Source organism: Capsicum annuum, chromosome 10, assembly GCF_002878395.1.
Source record: "Capsicum annuum cultivar UCD-10X-F1 chromosome 10, UCD10Xv1.1, whole genome shotgun sequence".
In the NCBI taxonomy this organism is placed as follows: domain Eukaryota; kingdom Viridiplantae; phylum Streptophyta; class Magnoliopsida; order Solanales; family Solanaceae; genus Capsicum; species Capsicum annuum.
Window position 1 is genome coordinate 204,272,641 of NC_061120.1, and position 16,755 is coordinate 204,289,395.

General features: G+C 31.1%; 2 protein-coding genes across 3 annotated transcripts; one reads left to right on the plus strand and one right to left on the minus strand.

Annotated features, from left to right (window-relative positions):
- The first annotated feature begins 5,129 nt into the window (after window positions 1-5,129).
- LOC124887872 (peroxidase 63-like) lies at window positions 5,130-5,563 on the plus strand. Its single transcript, XM_047397791.1, has 2 exons — window positions 5,130-5,301; window positions 5,409-5,563. Exons 1-2 carry the CDS (start codon window positions 5,130-5,132, stop codon window positions 5,561-5,563), a joined length of 327 nt encoding a protein of 108 aa, XP_047253747.1.
- Window positions 5,564-8,221: 2,658 nt separating this feature from the next.
- Window positions 8,222-9,303, minus strand: LOC107845070 (auxin-responsive protein SAUR71). Of its 2 annotated transcripts, none has more exons than XM_016689345.2 (2): window positions 8,887-9,303; window positions 8,222-8,729 (listed from the first exon to the last, which is right to left on the minus strand). In XM_016689345.2, exons 1-2 carry the CDS (start codon window positions 8,931-8,933, stop codon window positions 8,372-8,374), a joined length of 405 nt encoding a protein of 134 aa, XP_016544831.1. In that variant the 5' UTR covers window positions 8,934-9,303; the 3' UTR covers window positions 8,222-8,371. The 2 variants fall into 2 exon arrangements, with proteins under 2 accessions (XP_016544831.1, XP_047253178.1); XM_047397222.1 differs by having other exon boundaries at window positions 8,818-9,210.
- Window positions 9,304-16,755: the final 7,452 nt, after the last annotated feature.

Consider the following 16,755-nt stretch of genomic DNA (forward strand, 5'->3'; position numbering starts at 1 on the left):
GTAAAGTCTTTGACTATATGAACATTTCCATATTGTATATATATATGAGTATTTTTTTCTTCATTTTCTTTTAAAGGTAAACAAATAATTTTTTTCAATCATTGAAAAAAAATAATCAAATCCACTTTCTAATTGGAAGTTTTTCGAAAGAATTTTTTTCTTTAAGTATGCACATATACCACAATGGGTTTAACTACATAACCATCACCTACATTACCGCCTAGATCCCTGAACATGTCACCTAATCTATCCACCCCCGAATTGTTATCATAGAAGTCTTTGTATTCATAATTCAAAATAGAAAACAATTCCAGATAAGTTTATATTAGGTTCAAATAGAAAGAAAAAATATAAAGACTCTAAAACTAAATGAAGATCTAAGTGCTCTTTTCTTTTTAACCCAATATATATTCTATTACTATAATAAATCGTATAGAAATTATTAAATACCTTCGAAAGAAATAAAACTTGTGACAATTAAAAAGAGATTCATCATTCTCGTAATATAAATCATAATTTTTTGGCAAGATAAACATTTGATTTTTTAACTACTTCATTTGAGGAGCAACATGAAATTGTTAAAAGGGTGGCTTATATATAGAAAAAAAAATTGATAGTAAAAAAGAGGTATGTCCCAATTTTGAGCTACTACTTCGAATGAAAAACATACTTGCAAGTCGCAAAACATCATCCATTAGAGAAATATAGTTATTTAAATTGATGAAAGAAATTAAAATTATCTCTAAAAAGACTGATTGATCATATTTTATATGTGTCATAACCATTAGAGCTTCAACGAAAAAAACAACCATTAAAAGCGTACTAAAAAAATAATACTGGTATGCTAGATCTCATGAATTATTCACAATAAAAATAATTGCATAAAATTAAAATTTAAAGGAGAACTCATATAACGAAGAATGATAAAAACCTTAATGAATACAAGAAGAAAACTTTAAATAATCATCAATCAAAATTAAAACAAAAATAAGAAGAAAATGTAGAAGTAGAAGAATCATGCGTATGTTTTTAGTAAAATTTGATCAAATAATCAGGGGCGGCTTAAGCAAATTCGTGGACTAAGGTCAAAATCGAACGGAGACCTTAAATTTTTAAGAAAAAATAATTGTTTTTATAAAGTCTACTTTTAAAATTATATATTTCTTCTAATAATTTTTTAAAATTAATAATATAGTCAAGACATTAATTTCTTGAGATATAGTACTCTAGACTAGATATATCAAACTCCTTCTAAATTCTTTTATATAAAAAGTTTATTTATTTTACAAATAATATTTAATAATTTTTTGTTAAAATCTATAATCTATTATTGCTAGTATAAAAAATGAGGCCCTTCAAATTTAGGGGTCTAAGGCGGCCGCCTTTTTTCCCAAAGGGTAGAGTCGCCCGTGCAAATAACTACATAAATAGAATTGTAGACATTCTTTTTTATATAAGGTAAAATTCTAATTGATTTAGAAGTCTCCCATTTCAATTTTCATTCTGTAAATTTTTTTAAAAAATTACCAAATATATAAATACACCTAAACAAAGAAAGTAAAACTTAATTAAAGAATCCTAAGTAAGAAAGAAATGTACGTTAGAATACTCCTAAATAAAGTAAAATTCATAGAATCCTAAAGCTAATTAAAGAAAATTCAATTATGTATACACGGTAATTTTTTTTCAACAAAAAATGATTGTTAGTAATTTTAATTAAATAGTATATAATAGTTTTGGATTTTCTTTTCTGTGCATAATTTTTTGTTAAATATAAATTTTAATGCTTAAATAGTTTTTCTTTTCTATAGATAATTTTTTTTCCTAAAAAATTGTGTAAGACTCCCAACAAAAAATATTACAGAGTATATTTAATTTCTTTTAAGTAAGAGATTATTTCTTATTTTTTTCCTTTAAACTGAATATTTGAATAATAATTTAATCATAATTATTTGAATAAAAAAAGATGAAAAGATGATTTTGTCTGAAGAGAGTCTTTTAATAAAGGGCAAAAAATTCAAATCACTTTTTTAAGGATTTTCACATTTTTAATATATTACTAGTTTAGGCGAAGCGCGTGTACCCCACTTTATTGAATTCAAACGTTACACTAAATAGGATATTTGTTTAAATAATAAACATAAATACAATAATTAAATTACCATCTTTTGAAGAATTTATTTAATTAAACCTAATCTTTACCAAAAAAAATTCTCAAAGTCGATCAACATTCATCTACCACCTGTAAACTGCAACAAAACAATACGATGATAGAGACATCAAAACAATATAATTAAATCTAACTTTTATGCAAAAATTTCCTCAAAGTTGTCTGACACTCATCTACCACCTGTAAACTATAACAAAATAATACGACAATGGAGATATCAAAGTAATGCAACTAAACTTTACCTTTACACACAAAAAAAAACCTCAAAACAAAGATATAAAAATAATACAAATAAAACTAACCTTTACATAAAAGAACTTCTCAAATTCGACCGACATTTATCTACCACCTGTAAACTACAGTAAAATAATTCAATTAGTGATCACAAAGCTTCAGTTTTGATGAAATAATTCTTGTCTGAGAGAAAATTTTGACACTAAAGATTGACTTGAATGAAAACAAAGAAGATATATATCTACACACATGTTGAATTCTATTATGTTGCCAAAAATAGTGAAGAAGTTGAGGGTTAGAAAATTAAGCATTCACCAATTTAAACATGAAACCGAATCAAGTTAGATGGACATCAATCATATTTTTTCAATAAGTAAACCAGTTTCTTCTCTAGTTTAATCTCAATATTTATAGGAGCATTTCCTTAATAGAATCCTATTTTAGGAATATTTTTCTATCCTAAGAGTATTTTTCTAATTGATCTGTATAAAGAAAAATATTAATTGATTCTCCCTCCATATATTTTAGAAGTCTAGTTAATATAATAAAAATAATTAAATAATAAATTGAAGAAAATAGTGAAAAGTCAATTTTATCTAAAAAAGAGTCAAAAAGTTCAAATCACTTTTCTAAGGATCTTCACATTTTTAATATATTATATAGATAGATTTTATATATATATATATATATGTGCATGCATCATGCATGCACGATGGCTAGTATATGCATGTAATGTATTACACATGCATGTATGACTGTATGTATGTACATGTCTACCAGTTTACCTGTGTATGTATGGTATGTAAAACGATTGTTATGTTTTAAAAACTCACTAATATTGCTATAATTTGTTATTAGAGACATAAAATAGTGTTATTTATGAAAATTTCCTAAACTTCTTGTTCCTTGGGCTGGGCTGAGATGTCCAGATTATGCTGTAGTCTGTAGATCAATTCCACAAATTTATGGACCAACAAAATGCGCTCGTTTTTGTTCATGTATTCATTAATTATAGTAAGTAAAAACAACATAAATCTCAACATACGAGAGTAATAGAACGAGGATTATTTGTGCAAGGACAATAATGAATGAATTGTTGTGAGGTGATTAATAATAAAGAGATTATTTTACAGTTTACACTAAGAGAATATTTTATTTTAAAATAGTTTAATTTCTGTATTATTAACATACGTATTCTTATTTCATATTATATCCCACATAGAATAATAATCAAGTTTTGGTTGAGTGATAAGAGTGTAATTTGTGATGTGTCAATTAGATAAATATGAAACTTTGGATGTGTGGATTAGATAAGATCGTAACTTCTGATGCGTGAATTAGATAAATATGCAATTTTGGATGTGCGGATTAGATAAGACCGTAACTTGTGATGTGTGAATTAGTTATATGTTTTGGATTTGAATGTCTCTGTAACAAAAAAGTCTAGTATTTAAATGGATAAGGATAGAGAGACGGACCAATATAATGATCCTTTGCCACCAACTCTGGAGAATTTTTTTGAATATCAGCAAAAGTAATACATTAATTCAGTATATAACTTAACGTGGATATTATTGAACAAATATTTTATTACATTAGTTATGAGGTGATTATTTTTCTCTTATGCAATCAACATTCAATAGTATCTTATGCATAATTTTGTATATTATTACCATCAATCTAAGGATCCCTATATATACTTCATAACCGAATTTGAAGAATAACCATACTATTTCTCGTCACTACAATTTAGATAGAGTTAATATCTCAAATGGTCATTCAATTATGAATTTTTATCTCAGAAAATTATTAAATTTTGGGCTTTATCTCAAAAGTCATTTAACTATCGACTTTTATCTCAAAAGTCACTCAACTATCGACTTTTATCTTAGAAAGTCACTTAACTTTGATTTTTACTTCAAAAGTCATTCAACTATCATATTTTTAATCAGAAAGTCACTCAACCTATAAATTACTTATTTTTTAAAAATAAAATTTTTTTATGTGAAATTTCTATTTAAAAATAAAATTTTGGATCTCTTTAATAACCGTTTTATCCATATTCCCCTAAATTAATATCTCTCCCTCCTCTTTCTCATTTTTCTTCTTCTTTTCACTTTCTTGCCATAATTTTTTTTCATAAACCACACATTATAATCTAGAAATTGACAGTTAAAATTGTACGAAAATGAATTACTATCATATTTTATATTTGTATTTTATTTTTATTTTTTCTTTTAAAAAAGAAAAAAACAAAGATGGCAAAAGAAGAGAAATAAAATAAACGTATAAAGTATTTTAAAAGGAGAAAAAAGGAAAGTGCAGGATATTTTATTTTACGGAAAAAGGTCTAAAATGCCCTTCAACTATCTAAAATAATGCAAAAATGTCCTTCATCTACCTATTGAACCTAAAATACCCCTCCCATCTACCTATTGGATCAATTTTGTCCTTCAATTTATTTAATAACTACCTATTGGCTCCCCCTCATTTATGACATGACATATTCCTATTGAACAATTAATATTCAATTAAATTAATTAATTTTATCCTCAAAACTCAACCCGCCCTACCCAAATAACCGGACCCAACTAAAACCCACTCTAATTCCTTTAACAAAAAAGAAATCCCCATTCACGATCATAATCTGCTCATCTCCTCTCTTCTCATGGATTTCAAGTTTCTTTTTTCTGTCTTTTCCTACCTCAGTCTTCCAATTGAAGAAATGGTGGCATTATCCGGGGCACACGCAATTGGGTTTTCATATTGTAAAGAATTCAGCTCGAATCTTTACAATTACAATAGAACTTCCCAATTTGATCCTTCCTACAGCCCCAGACTTGCTCAAGCATTGAGAAATACTTGTGTTAATCAGCAAAAAGATCCAACATATCCGTGTTCAACGACATAATATTAATGACTCCCAATAATTTCGACAACATATATTACCAGAACTTACCTAAGAGTCTAGGTCTGTTGTCGTCCGATCATGGTCTGTTTTCAGATTCGAGGACTAAAGTACACGTTGAAGAGTATATTAGAGATCAAAATCTGTTCTTCAAGGCATTTGCTTCAGCAATGCAGAAGCTTAGTGAGCATGCTGTTAAATTTGACAGAAATGGTGAGATCAGACACAGGTGTGATGCTTTTAACAATTGAACTACTTGAAGGGAGTAGTGTTGATTATGTTATGTACTTTTGGGTTCGAGTTTCGTTTTCGCATTTATTAATTACAAGACGAAAGATAAACTTATAATATGTATACAATTTTCTTTTACCATTTATTTAGATCAGGAAGCTCTCCTTTTGGAACTACTTCTACTACTAGTAGTTGTGATTAGTGTGAATTTAAGTACATTATATTGAAATGGTGTATACTGAATCGGTGATTTAGTTTAATTAGTTTAATTAAATATAATTGTCCAATATGAATATGTCATGTCATAAATGAGGTGGGGTCAATAGGTTATTGTTAAATTGAAGGATAAAATTGACCCAATAGGTAGATGAGAGAGGCAAAGAACATTTTTACACCATTTTAGATAGTTGAAAGATATTTTAAGCCTTTTCCGTTTATTTTTATTTTTTTTTCTCTTCGTTTGTTCCTCTTTATGCTTTTTCCTTTTAAAAGATAAAATAAAAATAAAATACAGCGATTAAGTTTATATCATTTGTAGTACTGTAAATGATCAAAGATGACCAACTGAAAATTTTAAAATGCAAACAATGTTTTTCTATATAAATAGAATCAAAAAGTTTATTCTAATCCCTTACCATTTCTTTCAATTTTGTCAATTCTACAAATATAAAATAATTCGATTTCCTATAATTTTAACTAAAAATTACATAAATACACAACTTATGTTTTCAATATTACAAAAAATTTCAATTCTCTAAACATATTACAAAAATTTCAACATATAACTCAGAATGTTATGTATATGTCGTCTATGTTATGTATATTAATAGGGAGAGAGAGTAAAATAATTAAAAAAAATGGGAGAGAGTGTAATTACTTCCAAAGGGTTGATATTTATGTTATTTATACTAATTTTAATTGTCAATTTCTAGATTATAATGTGTGATTTATTGAAAAATTTATGGAAAGAAAGTGAAAAGAAGAAGAAAACTGAGACAGAGGAGGAGAGATATTAATTTAGGAGAATATGGATAAAACGGTTATTAAAGGAATATATTTTATTTTTAATTTTTTTTTTGTAAATAAAAATTTCTCATAAGCAAATTCTATTTTTTTGAAATAATTAATTAGGTTGAGTGACTTTCTGAGTAAAAATGTGATAGTCGAATGACTTTTGAAGTAAAGATCAAAGTTGAGTGACTTGGTAGGATAAAAATTCATAATTGAGTGATTTTTGAAGTAAAGACCAAAGTTGAGTGACTTTCTGAGACACTAGCATTCTCACTTCTGATATTTCCAGGTCTTGTCACCAAAAACCTTCCCCGATTGATAGAACGTTCCGCTACTGACACTTGAAAAAGCAGCTTTCAAGGTCTCGTCGCTTCAGCTATTCGATTTGAATGAGTGTCCTCACTTCCTTTCCTTACTACGATATGTCCAAAAAAAAGAAAAAGAAAGTGCAATATATGTAGACACCTAGCCGTTCTGAAGTAGCAAAAGCTCGACCGGTAAAAAGGAGAGAATTTCTTCAATAAGAACGCATATCCTGTCCTCATGAATGGATTTTTTTTAATGTGTGAAGGCACAACAAAGATCTAATTTCCGTAGTTGAGTGAACATTTGAGTTATTAGCTCAATTTAGATATGTAAATATGAAGTCTCTAGTTGTAAACGTGCTCTTTCTTGTTTTTTTTTTTTTTTTCTTTTAAAAAGAAAATTCAAATGATTCTATAAATATAAGAGCATTTCATAACTAAGCAGAAATTAAATATATTATTTACCTTCAACGGAAGAAGGTAATATTAGAATTATGGTTTTCAATAAAAAAGATTAACCCAAAACTTATACGTGACCTGACTTTGAGTTTGTAGTAGTACAGTGAGCACTAGAAATTTTTCATACCATCATGTGTGTTGTAGTGAAATGGATAAGATCTCTCCGTTCTTAGCTACATGTCCTGGATCCAAACCTTTGGTGTAATTTTTTTTTTTTTTTTTTGTTAGGGAGTGTTTTCCCTTTAAATGGGTCTACGTGGTGCAAATTAGGACTTTCAAAATTCCAATACGAGTAGCAAGACAATCGGTGAAAAAAAAAAAGTCATACCAAGGGACTAAAAAGTAGCATGTTCCAAGTTCGAATTTGGACATGCAAAAAATTCTGTTAGAGAGTATTTCTCCTTAATGAACCTTACGTGTGCATATTAGGATTTATCGAGACCCTAGTACGAGTAGCAGGCACCCTTAAAAAAGAAGTTTCGTACCAAGCGCCTAAATAGTCATCGATTTTGATTGTGTTGTTGAAATTCATGTTTGTATTTCAAGTTTGGCAGATTCAATTTTTGTGACTTAAAAAATCCTTGTACAAGCTACAACAAGATAACACTCACCCCCAACCTCCACCTCCCACCCCCACCCCCCACTGCCCACTCCATTCACAAGTCAACAGTTACCTTTAGTATACAGTACATAAAAGAAAGAGAGCCAATTATAGATATGCATGTGGTAGAGCAAAGGCCGTCATGCAAATTAAGAGGCCCCTTTCCTTCTCTTTTGAATGAATGTAGTGGTTTTCGAGACACTCCTTTAAGGGGTTACCAACCACCGGAATCCTTATACAAAACCCTTTTGTTACTTATTTGATAGCGCTTATTTTCTTTCTATCACAAAATAAAAAAAAAATTAAAGAGAGAAAAATAGGTAACATTAACCATTATAAAAAGCACAACATACATGCTACAAATTAAGAAACTTTTTAAAGGGATGTAAAATGGCGATAATGAAAATGAGCGCAATTGAAATTCCAGGGGAGTTAACGAGGGGAAAGATAGATCATTTCTTGTTCTTTTTTCTGCTTTCAAGAATTTTCTCCATCTCACTATGCCTGCAAGGGACAGCAAGAACCCCTTCTTGTTTGAAACCAAATTCTTCCTCAGCTTGCTCCAACAACCTCATAAATCCTGGATCTGCCAAATAGCTCAATTTTACGACGAACCTCCTCAGTTTCCCGTCATCAATTGCATGCACCACAAAATGTCCTTCCTTCACATTTTCTGGAGGAGGCAATGAGGATGCATCCTCGTCCCAATCATCGATTGCATGCCTGAAATTGGATGATCTTCTTGTGAATTGAAGGATCTTTTTCAGCATCTTCGCGATATGCTTTGGACTAGTTGTACCTGCAAACATACTTTACAATGCAGAAAGAACAAATGTTAAAGAGGAAAATTTATACAGAATTCAGGGTGAACAGAGGATTTGGTTTGTGAAAAGCATACATGAGATGAAATACATGTGAAATGCATTAACATATATATGTAACTGAAGCATCACTTCCAGCTAGCTACCTTGTCCTTTCAAGGACAATATGCTTGCAGTATGTTGCAAGGATCATGTAGAAGCAACTTAAGAAAGTTTGTTCTTTTTTTATTTTTTTTGATGATCGTGGTGTCTGGATCAGCTTTTCTTCACCTCGACTAATTTCAGGGGATATCTGTCACCTCCCACCAGCAACAGTACCAAGCAACTCGTCCACCAAAGCTAGGACACAGTGGTTTCTGGATTAACTTGCCCGCACCTCAAATAGTTCCATAAGGTACCTGCTACATCCACCAACTTGGACAAATAGAAAGAAATCACTAAGTAGTATTTTTGCTCTTCTGATGGAATCTGAACTTGAGACTTCATGGTATCGACTGCCTTCATTGATCACTAGGTCACACTCGGTACTCTGCTCAAATAGTTTCTTTACATCAACTAAAGGAAGGACATATGGGACCTCTTAGGCTAGTGATGTAAAACTACACATAAGGGAGTCAATATTGCAAGTACTTTAGCAGGGGACGTTTTAGGTAATGATGTAAAACTATTCATAAAAGACTCAAATGTAGCAAGTGCTTTTAATTAGCAGACAGCAAGCATAAATACTTCCATATCTACATTTGCAAATGTTTACAGCTAATGTTATGAGGGCAACTTCCCATCTAACTTCTTGAAATAACTACTCTAATGTATAATATCTGATCACTGGTTGCACACTTAAATGACACCTCTTGTTCAACTACAATCACTAATTCCAAGTACAGGTAAAGTCATAGATATGTGACTAGAAGGTCACGGGGTACAAGCCGTGGAAACAGCCTATTGGAGAAATGCAGGTAAGGTTGCGCACAATAGACCCTTGTGGTCAGGCCCTTCCCCAGACACCCCACATTACGGGAGCTTTAGTGCACAGGATTGCCCCTTTTTCACTTTGTCAATTATTCTAAGAACTTTTGAGTGAGTCATTTCTAAAGGAACATACTTGAACTCTCCAACCTTACAAGAAAGCAAAGTAATTTAGTCGGCGTTTGGACATAAATTTGGTTGAAGCCAAACAAAATACACAAGACTGATAGCTATCTATTGAGCATGACTCCATAGTTGTAGCTTTTTACTAATACAAAATGCATAAAGAGTAGAATACTAATTTGTACACCTAATTAAGAAGTTAAGAGTTCTATTCATCATAGACATGATAGGTACATAAGAAGAGATTCATTATTCATAAGAAGTGAATTGATGCATTTCAGAGAAGTTGAAGATACTCTACATATATCACAACAACACTCAACAATAACAACAACATACTCGATGTAATTCGATAAGTGGGGTCTAGGAGGGTGGTGTACACGCAATCGTACCCCTACCTTGTGAAACTAGAGAGGTGGTTTCTGATAGACTCTTGCTCAAATAATAACGCGTATAAAAAACAAGTATGCAAAGCAAAGAAGACATACTGCAAACAATGAAAAAGAGTACAACGGCAACGCCAAAAGAATATAATAACGGAAGCAAATGAAACATGATGTGACACTAGAATGGAAGAATAAGTTAGTAATAAAGTAATATCCAATCATATCATATAGTGGATATATAAGGATTAGTATGTACAAACATTGTCACTTATGTCAACACTATGCACAAACAAGTAAGATTAATTTCTAACAACAATAATCTAATCTTGCTATTAATTCCAGATAAGAAAGCCTTTGGTTGCCCCTAAATTAGTGACTTAGAATAGCAATTTGTTTGACCAAATAAATAGTACTCCCTCCATTTAAAAAAGAACTTTTTAATCTGTTTAAAAAAGAATGACCTCTTTCCTTTTTTGATAATACTTTAATTTCAACTTTTCACATGACATGTTTAGGACCACAAGATTAAGGGATATTTTGATATATTTGACACAACTTTAATTTAAGGCCACAAGATTCAAAAGTCTTCTTTTATTTTTTTAAATTTTGTGTCAAGTCAAATTAAGTCATTCTTTTTAAAACAGAGGGAGTATATATGTTCTTGATGCTATTTTTTTTTTTTCGTGCATATAATTAAAGCAACAAGTGAGAATAGTAGACAACGAAATAATGAATAATATAGAATAATTGAAAGTTACAAGTGAAATATTAATATAGAATAATAATTTATTGGGAAAAGGCTCAAATATGCCATTAAACTTTCAGAAATGACTCATTCATGCCATTCGTTAAAAGTTGGGCTCATTCATGCCATCACCATAACAAAACTGGTCCTCTATGCCATTACTTTTAACAACCGATTTTTAGATAACAGCTTTGCCACGTGGTAGCATATTAGAGGTCCACGTAATTTTTTAAAATTTTTTTTTTATCCATTAAAAAGAATCCACTCAACTTTTTGATCTATTAAAAATTAGTTTGATCTATGACGATTAGGTTAATAGTAGAGTCAAAATTTTTATTAAAAGATTTTAAAATAACATAAAAATATATATGAAGAAATATATATATATAATATAATATACATTAATTTATTTTATACTCCCACACAAATATATACTCCCGTCCCATGTTATCTAACTTATCAAAAATATATTGGATTTAATTTTGTTTTTATATATGCCAACTGGCCTTAGACTATATTATACAAATTCCATGTCATCTTCATTTTATTCTTTCTTCTTAGATATTTTATTTCATTAAAGGGAAAAAAACAATAAAATTTTGGGATTAATCAATTCATTGAATTAAGTATACAATGAAATGATAAAAACTATACATACATAATACTGGTGAGTTGTAACTTGCATGCATGACTTATATATTGTTTTTATTCAATTTTTAATTAGGATTGGACCAGTTAAAATTAATTATATGAAGATATAAAATTATGACGTCTCACCAATTTTTATTTAACTATATCATTAAATCAAATTGTAATTTAAGAAAAACATAATTGTAATTTAAACAAATATTCTACCTCCAATGATTCATGTTGATTGTCAAATAATTATCTTAATATATGATTGTGTGAAAACATTAAACGACATATTAAAAAAGATGAAAGGGAGCAGTACAATGAGTGTTTGAAAGAACAATGTCCCACGTAAAAAGTAAAAAAGAAATGAAATTATTTATAAAATGTCGGATACTTAAGGTCTCTTGAAAAAAAAATGTCAATTTGTCTCAATGCGAATGATATCATACAATATTAAAAGTATTTTATGATAATTAATTAGCACAATAATTGATATCAATGCCACTAGGATGGGTATAAGGATGATAGAGTGACAGCATGAGATGTATTGTCTTATTGTCTCTGCTTGTCTATGGATCAATTTACTATATTTGACCACAATTTTAAGCCGCATACAACCAAAAAAAAAAGTCGATGAGCTTGGTAACTATAAATACTCGGATGATATGAGGCGATACACAAATAATTTCAAAATTAACTCATTAACAGTAATTAATCAAGTAAAACTTAGTTCAAAGGGAGATGATCATATTATTGATCCGTATTGTGAACAGAGTCACACGTGAAAGCCAGAAAAGGAAAAAAAAAAACTATTGATATGGGGCAATATACAAATAATCTCAAATTTTAAAAGCATAGATCAAACTAATTTTTAATGGATCAAAAAGTTGGGTGGATTCTTTTTAATGCATCAATTTTTTTTTCTTGTTAAATTTTAATTTAAAAAAATAAATAAAAAAAATGACGTGGACCTCTAATATGCTGCCACGTGGAAAAACTATTTTCTAAAAACTGGCTGTTAAAAGTAATGGCATGGATGAACCAGTTTTGTAACGGCGATGACATGAATGAGCCCAACTTTTAACGGATTACATAAATGAGTCATTTCTGATAGTTCAGTGGCATATTTGATCCTTTTCCCTACCAGATGGTATGTCGTTGATGCTAAAGTTTTTGCTCGTGCATGTAATTAAACATATTGTTTTAGTATTGAATAAGATGGAATGCAAGAGAGGGAAGGAACATATCATATTATTTATATATATAGTTAAAATTGACTTTTATATATATAGTTATATACAATAGATGTTGAATACTTTTAATATTTTGATGTGTTTACTTTTCATATTTGAACCCCTTATAAAATCCTGTAAGGGGAACAAAGAATTATAGACTAGCCCCTAATTAATGTTTTCCGTTTGTCATGCCTCTCATAATGATCATTTATTTGAGCGATTGGACCATGGGATTCGAATTCTGCGAGTAAGGTTGTTAATGAAGTTTAATTTATCTTGATCAGGATATTGTTGTTTCTTATCTTGCTATTCTGGAACTAGAAGGGCCTACATCGTGATTCCGACTCTCGATCAGTTCCAACTTTCCATCCCTCCAGTTTCGAACACACATATGAACGATAGAAAAATCCATAAAAATTGTGTTGGAGTTTAGTTATATATATAATAGTATTGTCGTGACTTTTCAGAATTTCAAAATAGATGAATTAATCTATAATTCGTTTCGACGTCATCCAGATCAATGAATCATTAAGATTTCCTTTGTAATAAAATAGCCAAGTCATTGTCAAAGCTGATCCAGAAGCATTTGAATGTCAGGATGTGTTTGGTATGAAGGAAAAACAATTGTTTTTGACTTTTTTCCGTGTTTGATTGCTTAAGATATTTGGAAAACATTTTTTCTAAAATAAAAATTCTTAAAAAAGAGAAAAGTGACTTTCCTATGAAAGGAAAAAAAAATAAAATAGCATTTCAAGCTCGATATCTTTTTTTTTTTTTTTTTTTTTTTAAACTATCAAGCTCGTTATCTCCTCCCCACCAAGTGAGATATTCAATTTAAGTGTATCTTCTCGATCTCATGCTATTGCCTCCACTCCCAAACTCCCACTCTCTATCTCTTCGCACGGAATAGTATTTTTGTTAGATTATGTATAAATATTTTTGATATAATATCTTTAATTTTACTTATTAATCAAATTAAACACTAAAATACAAAATGAAAAACTCACCTATTTTTAGAACAAAATGAGCATTTTTTTACCAATCACGCCCTCAATCTCCATGAGTCATTGCCACATACGTACCCTTGATGTCTCTTTAATCATGAGAACGTACCTTAATTGATTTCCTAATTTAAACTTTAATCATGTTTTAATCCAAATTATAAAATACTAGATAGTAGTTTCAAATGATAAAACTAGTTGTAACAATTTGTTTGGAAAACGTTAATTGACGTGTAAGTGACAAAGATACGAGGAAATGATTTTTTTACAATATAATTATGTAGGGTGGTTGGTCGGTTCAATCCTAGAAAAACACCTAATCAACGTGTATTAGATGATTAATGTTGATTATGGGATGATGAATTCAGGATTTAAAGTGTAGATTTTTATTCTAGCTGTTTTGCTTTAGTGATTTCATAAGCGGATACAAAATTTAAAATTTATGAGACATTTTTATAGGTATATCATGTTAATATATCAGAAGAATTGGTTTCACAATTGATTACTCATAAATATTTAGTGATTTTCTTAGTGCATATATAAAATTTATGCAACAGCTATTATATTCACGTAAACCTATACACTATGAATATCGGCTCCTATTGGGCTTCAAATTATAAATATAAAAAATATATTAAATAATATTTTAAAATAAAATATAAAATTTGTACCAAAATTATTGAGCAGTCCCGAACTATACTTTCTCTCCTTCTTACACCTCCATCGTTGTAACAACACGATCATTTAATTAATGAAAGATCTCGAGTTTTTGAGACACGATATTGAATCACATCTTTATTATATAAGGTATGTTATTCATGACTTATTATCATCGTGTTTCTTTATTGAAAAACTTAATTCAAATAGGAAAATTTAAAATACGGTATTGAGGATTTGATACTTTCTAACTTTAACAAATCTCGTTTTTCAAAATTTTCATTTTGCACCTCACAAATTGCACTTAAAGATCATGTTCAATTTAAAATCGCTTGATAGATAAATATGATATATATGAAAATATATAAATAGTATTGCACTTTTCGAAGAAGGAGGATCACCTTATTACATTTCGTAGTTCAGTGGCCAAGACTCAGATAAACTTGTTGCTTCTTAGAAAAGGGGATAGAGCGCTATGTAAAGACTGTAAAGTAATACCTAGCGAGAATCTCTTGACTCAGCATAGGTTGTTGGTGTTGGACTTAGTTATCAATAAGGGCAATAAGAAGAGAAGTGGGGAGGCTCGGCCCGGGATTAAGTGGGGTAGCTTGACTTTGGCTAGTGCTTTGGAGATGGAGGAGAAGTTGAAGAGTAGAGGGTGTAGATAGTATGTGGGAGACGACTGCTGGTTATGTTAGGGAAACCGCTAGAGAGGTATTAGGTGTCTCGAGAGGTCGATATGAAAAACATCGAGGAGATTGGTGATGAAACGAAAAGGTCAAGAGAAAGGTGGAGTCTAAGAAGGTGGATTATGCTAAGTTGGTTGGGAGCAAGGATGATGAGGAAAGGCAGACAAATAAGAAGGAGTATAATGTAATTAGAAAAGAGGCTAAATTAGCGGTTACGGTGGCTAAGTCAGCAGCTTTTGAGAGCTTGTATGCGACTTTAGAGGAGAAAAGAGGAGATAAAAAGTTGTAAGGATGGACAAGGCCAGGGAGCGGAGGGCTCTTGACCTTGACGAAGTGCAGTGCATCAAAGGAGAAGATGGTACAGTGTTGGTTGAGGATGCCCTCATTAGGGAGATGTGTCAGTCCGATTTTCATAAATTTTTGAACGACGAGGTGGACAAAGGTTTTGTGTTGGGAGACTTGGAGATATCTGAGGAGGGTCTCAATTATAGTTATTGTAGGCGTATCGAGGTTAGGGAGGTCAAGGGAGCTATTCGCAGGATGCGGCGGGGTAGGGCGACGGGGCCAGATAAGATTCCAATAGATTTTTGGAAGAGCACTAGCGGGGCAGGTTTAGAGTGGTTGAGAAGGTTGTTTAACATTATTTTTAGGGCAGCTAAGATGCCTGAAGCGTGGAGGTGGAGCACGATGATTTCAGTGTATAAGAACAAGGAAGACATTCAGAGTTGCAACAACTATAGAGGTATTAAGTTATTGAGTCATACTATGAAGGTTTGAAAAGGGGTGGTAGAGTTGAGGATGAGGAGGATCGTGATGATCTATGAGAATTAGTTTGGTTTCATGCTAGGTCGCTCGAGCAATGAGGCCATTCATATTGTGAGGAGATTAGTGGAGCAGTTTTGGGAGAGGAAGAAGGACTTGCACATGGTGTTTATTGATCTAGAAAAGGCATATGACAGAGTTCCCAGGGAGATTTTGTGGAGGTGCTTGGAGGCTAAAGGGGTGCCTGTGACTACATTAGGTCGATTCAGGATATGTATGATAGTGCGAAGACTCATATGAGGACGGTAGGTGGAGATTCAAAGTACTTTTCAGTTTTGATAGGGTTGCACCAGGGATCGACTTAGCCCATTTTTATTTACCTTAGTGATGGATATTTTGACGCGACAAATTCAAGGAGAGGTGCCTTGGTGTATGTTATTTGCAGATGATGTGGTTCTGATTGACGAGACTAGGGGTGAAGTTAATGATAAGTTAGAGATTTGGAGACAAACACTTGAATCTAAAGATTTTCGATTAAGTAGAACCAAGACGGAGTACTTGGAGTGTAAGTTCAGTGATATGTCGCAAGAGGATGGAGAGGTTGTGAAGCTGGACTCTCAGGCCATTCAGAAAAGGGAGAGTTTCAAGTATCTGAGGTCTATAATTCAAGGTAATAGTGATATTGATGAGGATGTCACACAACGTATTGGGGCTGGGTGGTTGAAGTTGAGGCTCGCTTCGGGAGTCCTCTGTGATAAGAAGGTGCCCCCGAAGCTTAAAGGTAAGTTCTACAGAGTGGTAGTCCGGTCGGCTATGTT

Excerpts from the sequence above, each read along its gene's own strand:
- LOC107845070 (XM_016689345.2), bottom strand. The coding sequence starts at position 8,933 with ATGATCCTTGCAACATACTGCAAGCATATTGTCCTTGAAAGGACAAG. Across the intron at positions 8,730-8,886 it reads ATTGTCCTTGAAAGGACAAG|TATGTTTGCAGGTACAACTA; the intron begins GTAGCTAGCTGG and ends TGCATTGTAAAG.
- LOC124887872 (XM_047397791.1), top strand. The coding sequence starts at position 5,130 with ATGGTGGCATTATCCGGGGCACACGCAATTGGGTTTTCATATTGTAAA. Across the intron at positions 5,302-5,408 it reads AAAAGATCCAACATATCCGT|ATTCGAGGACTAAAGTACAC; the intron begins GTTCAACGACAT and ends GTCTGTTTTCAG.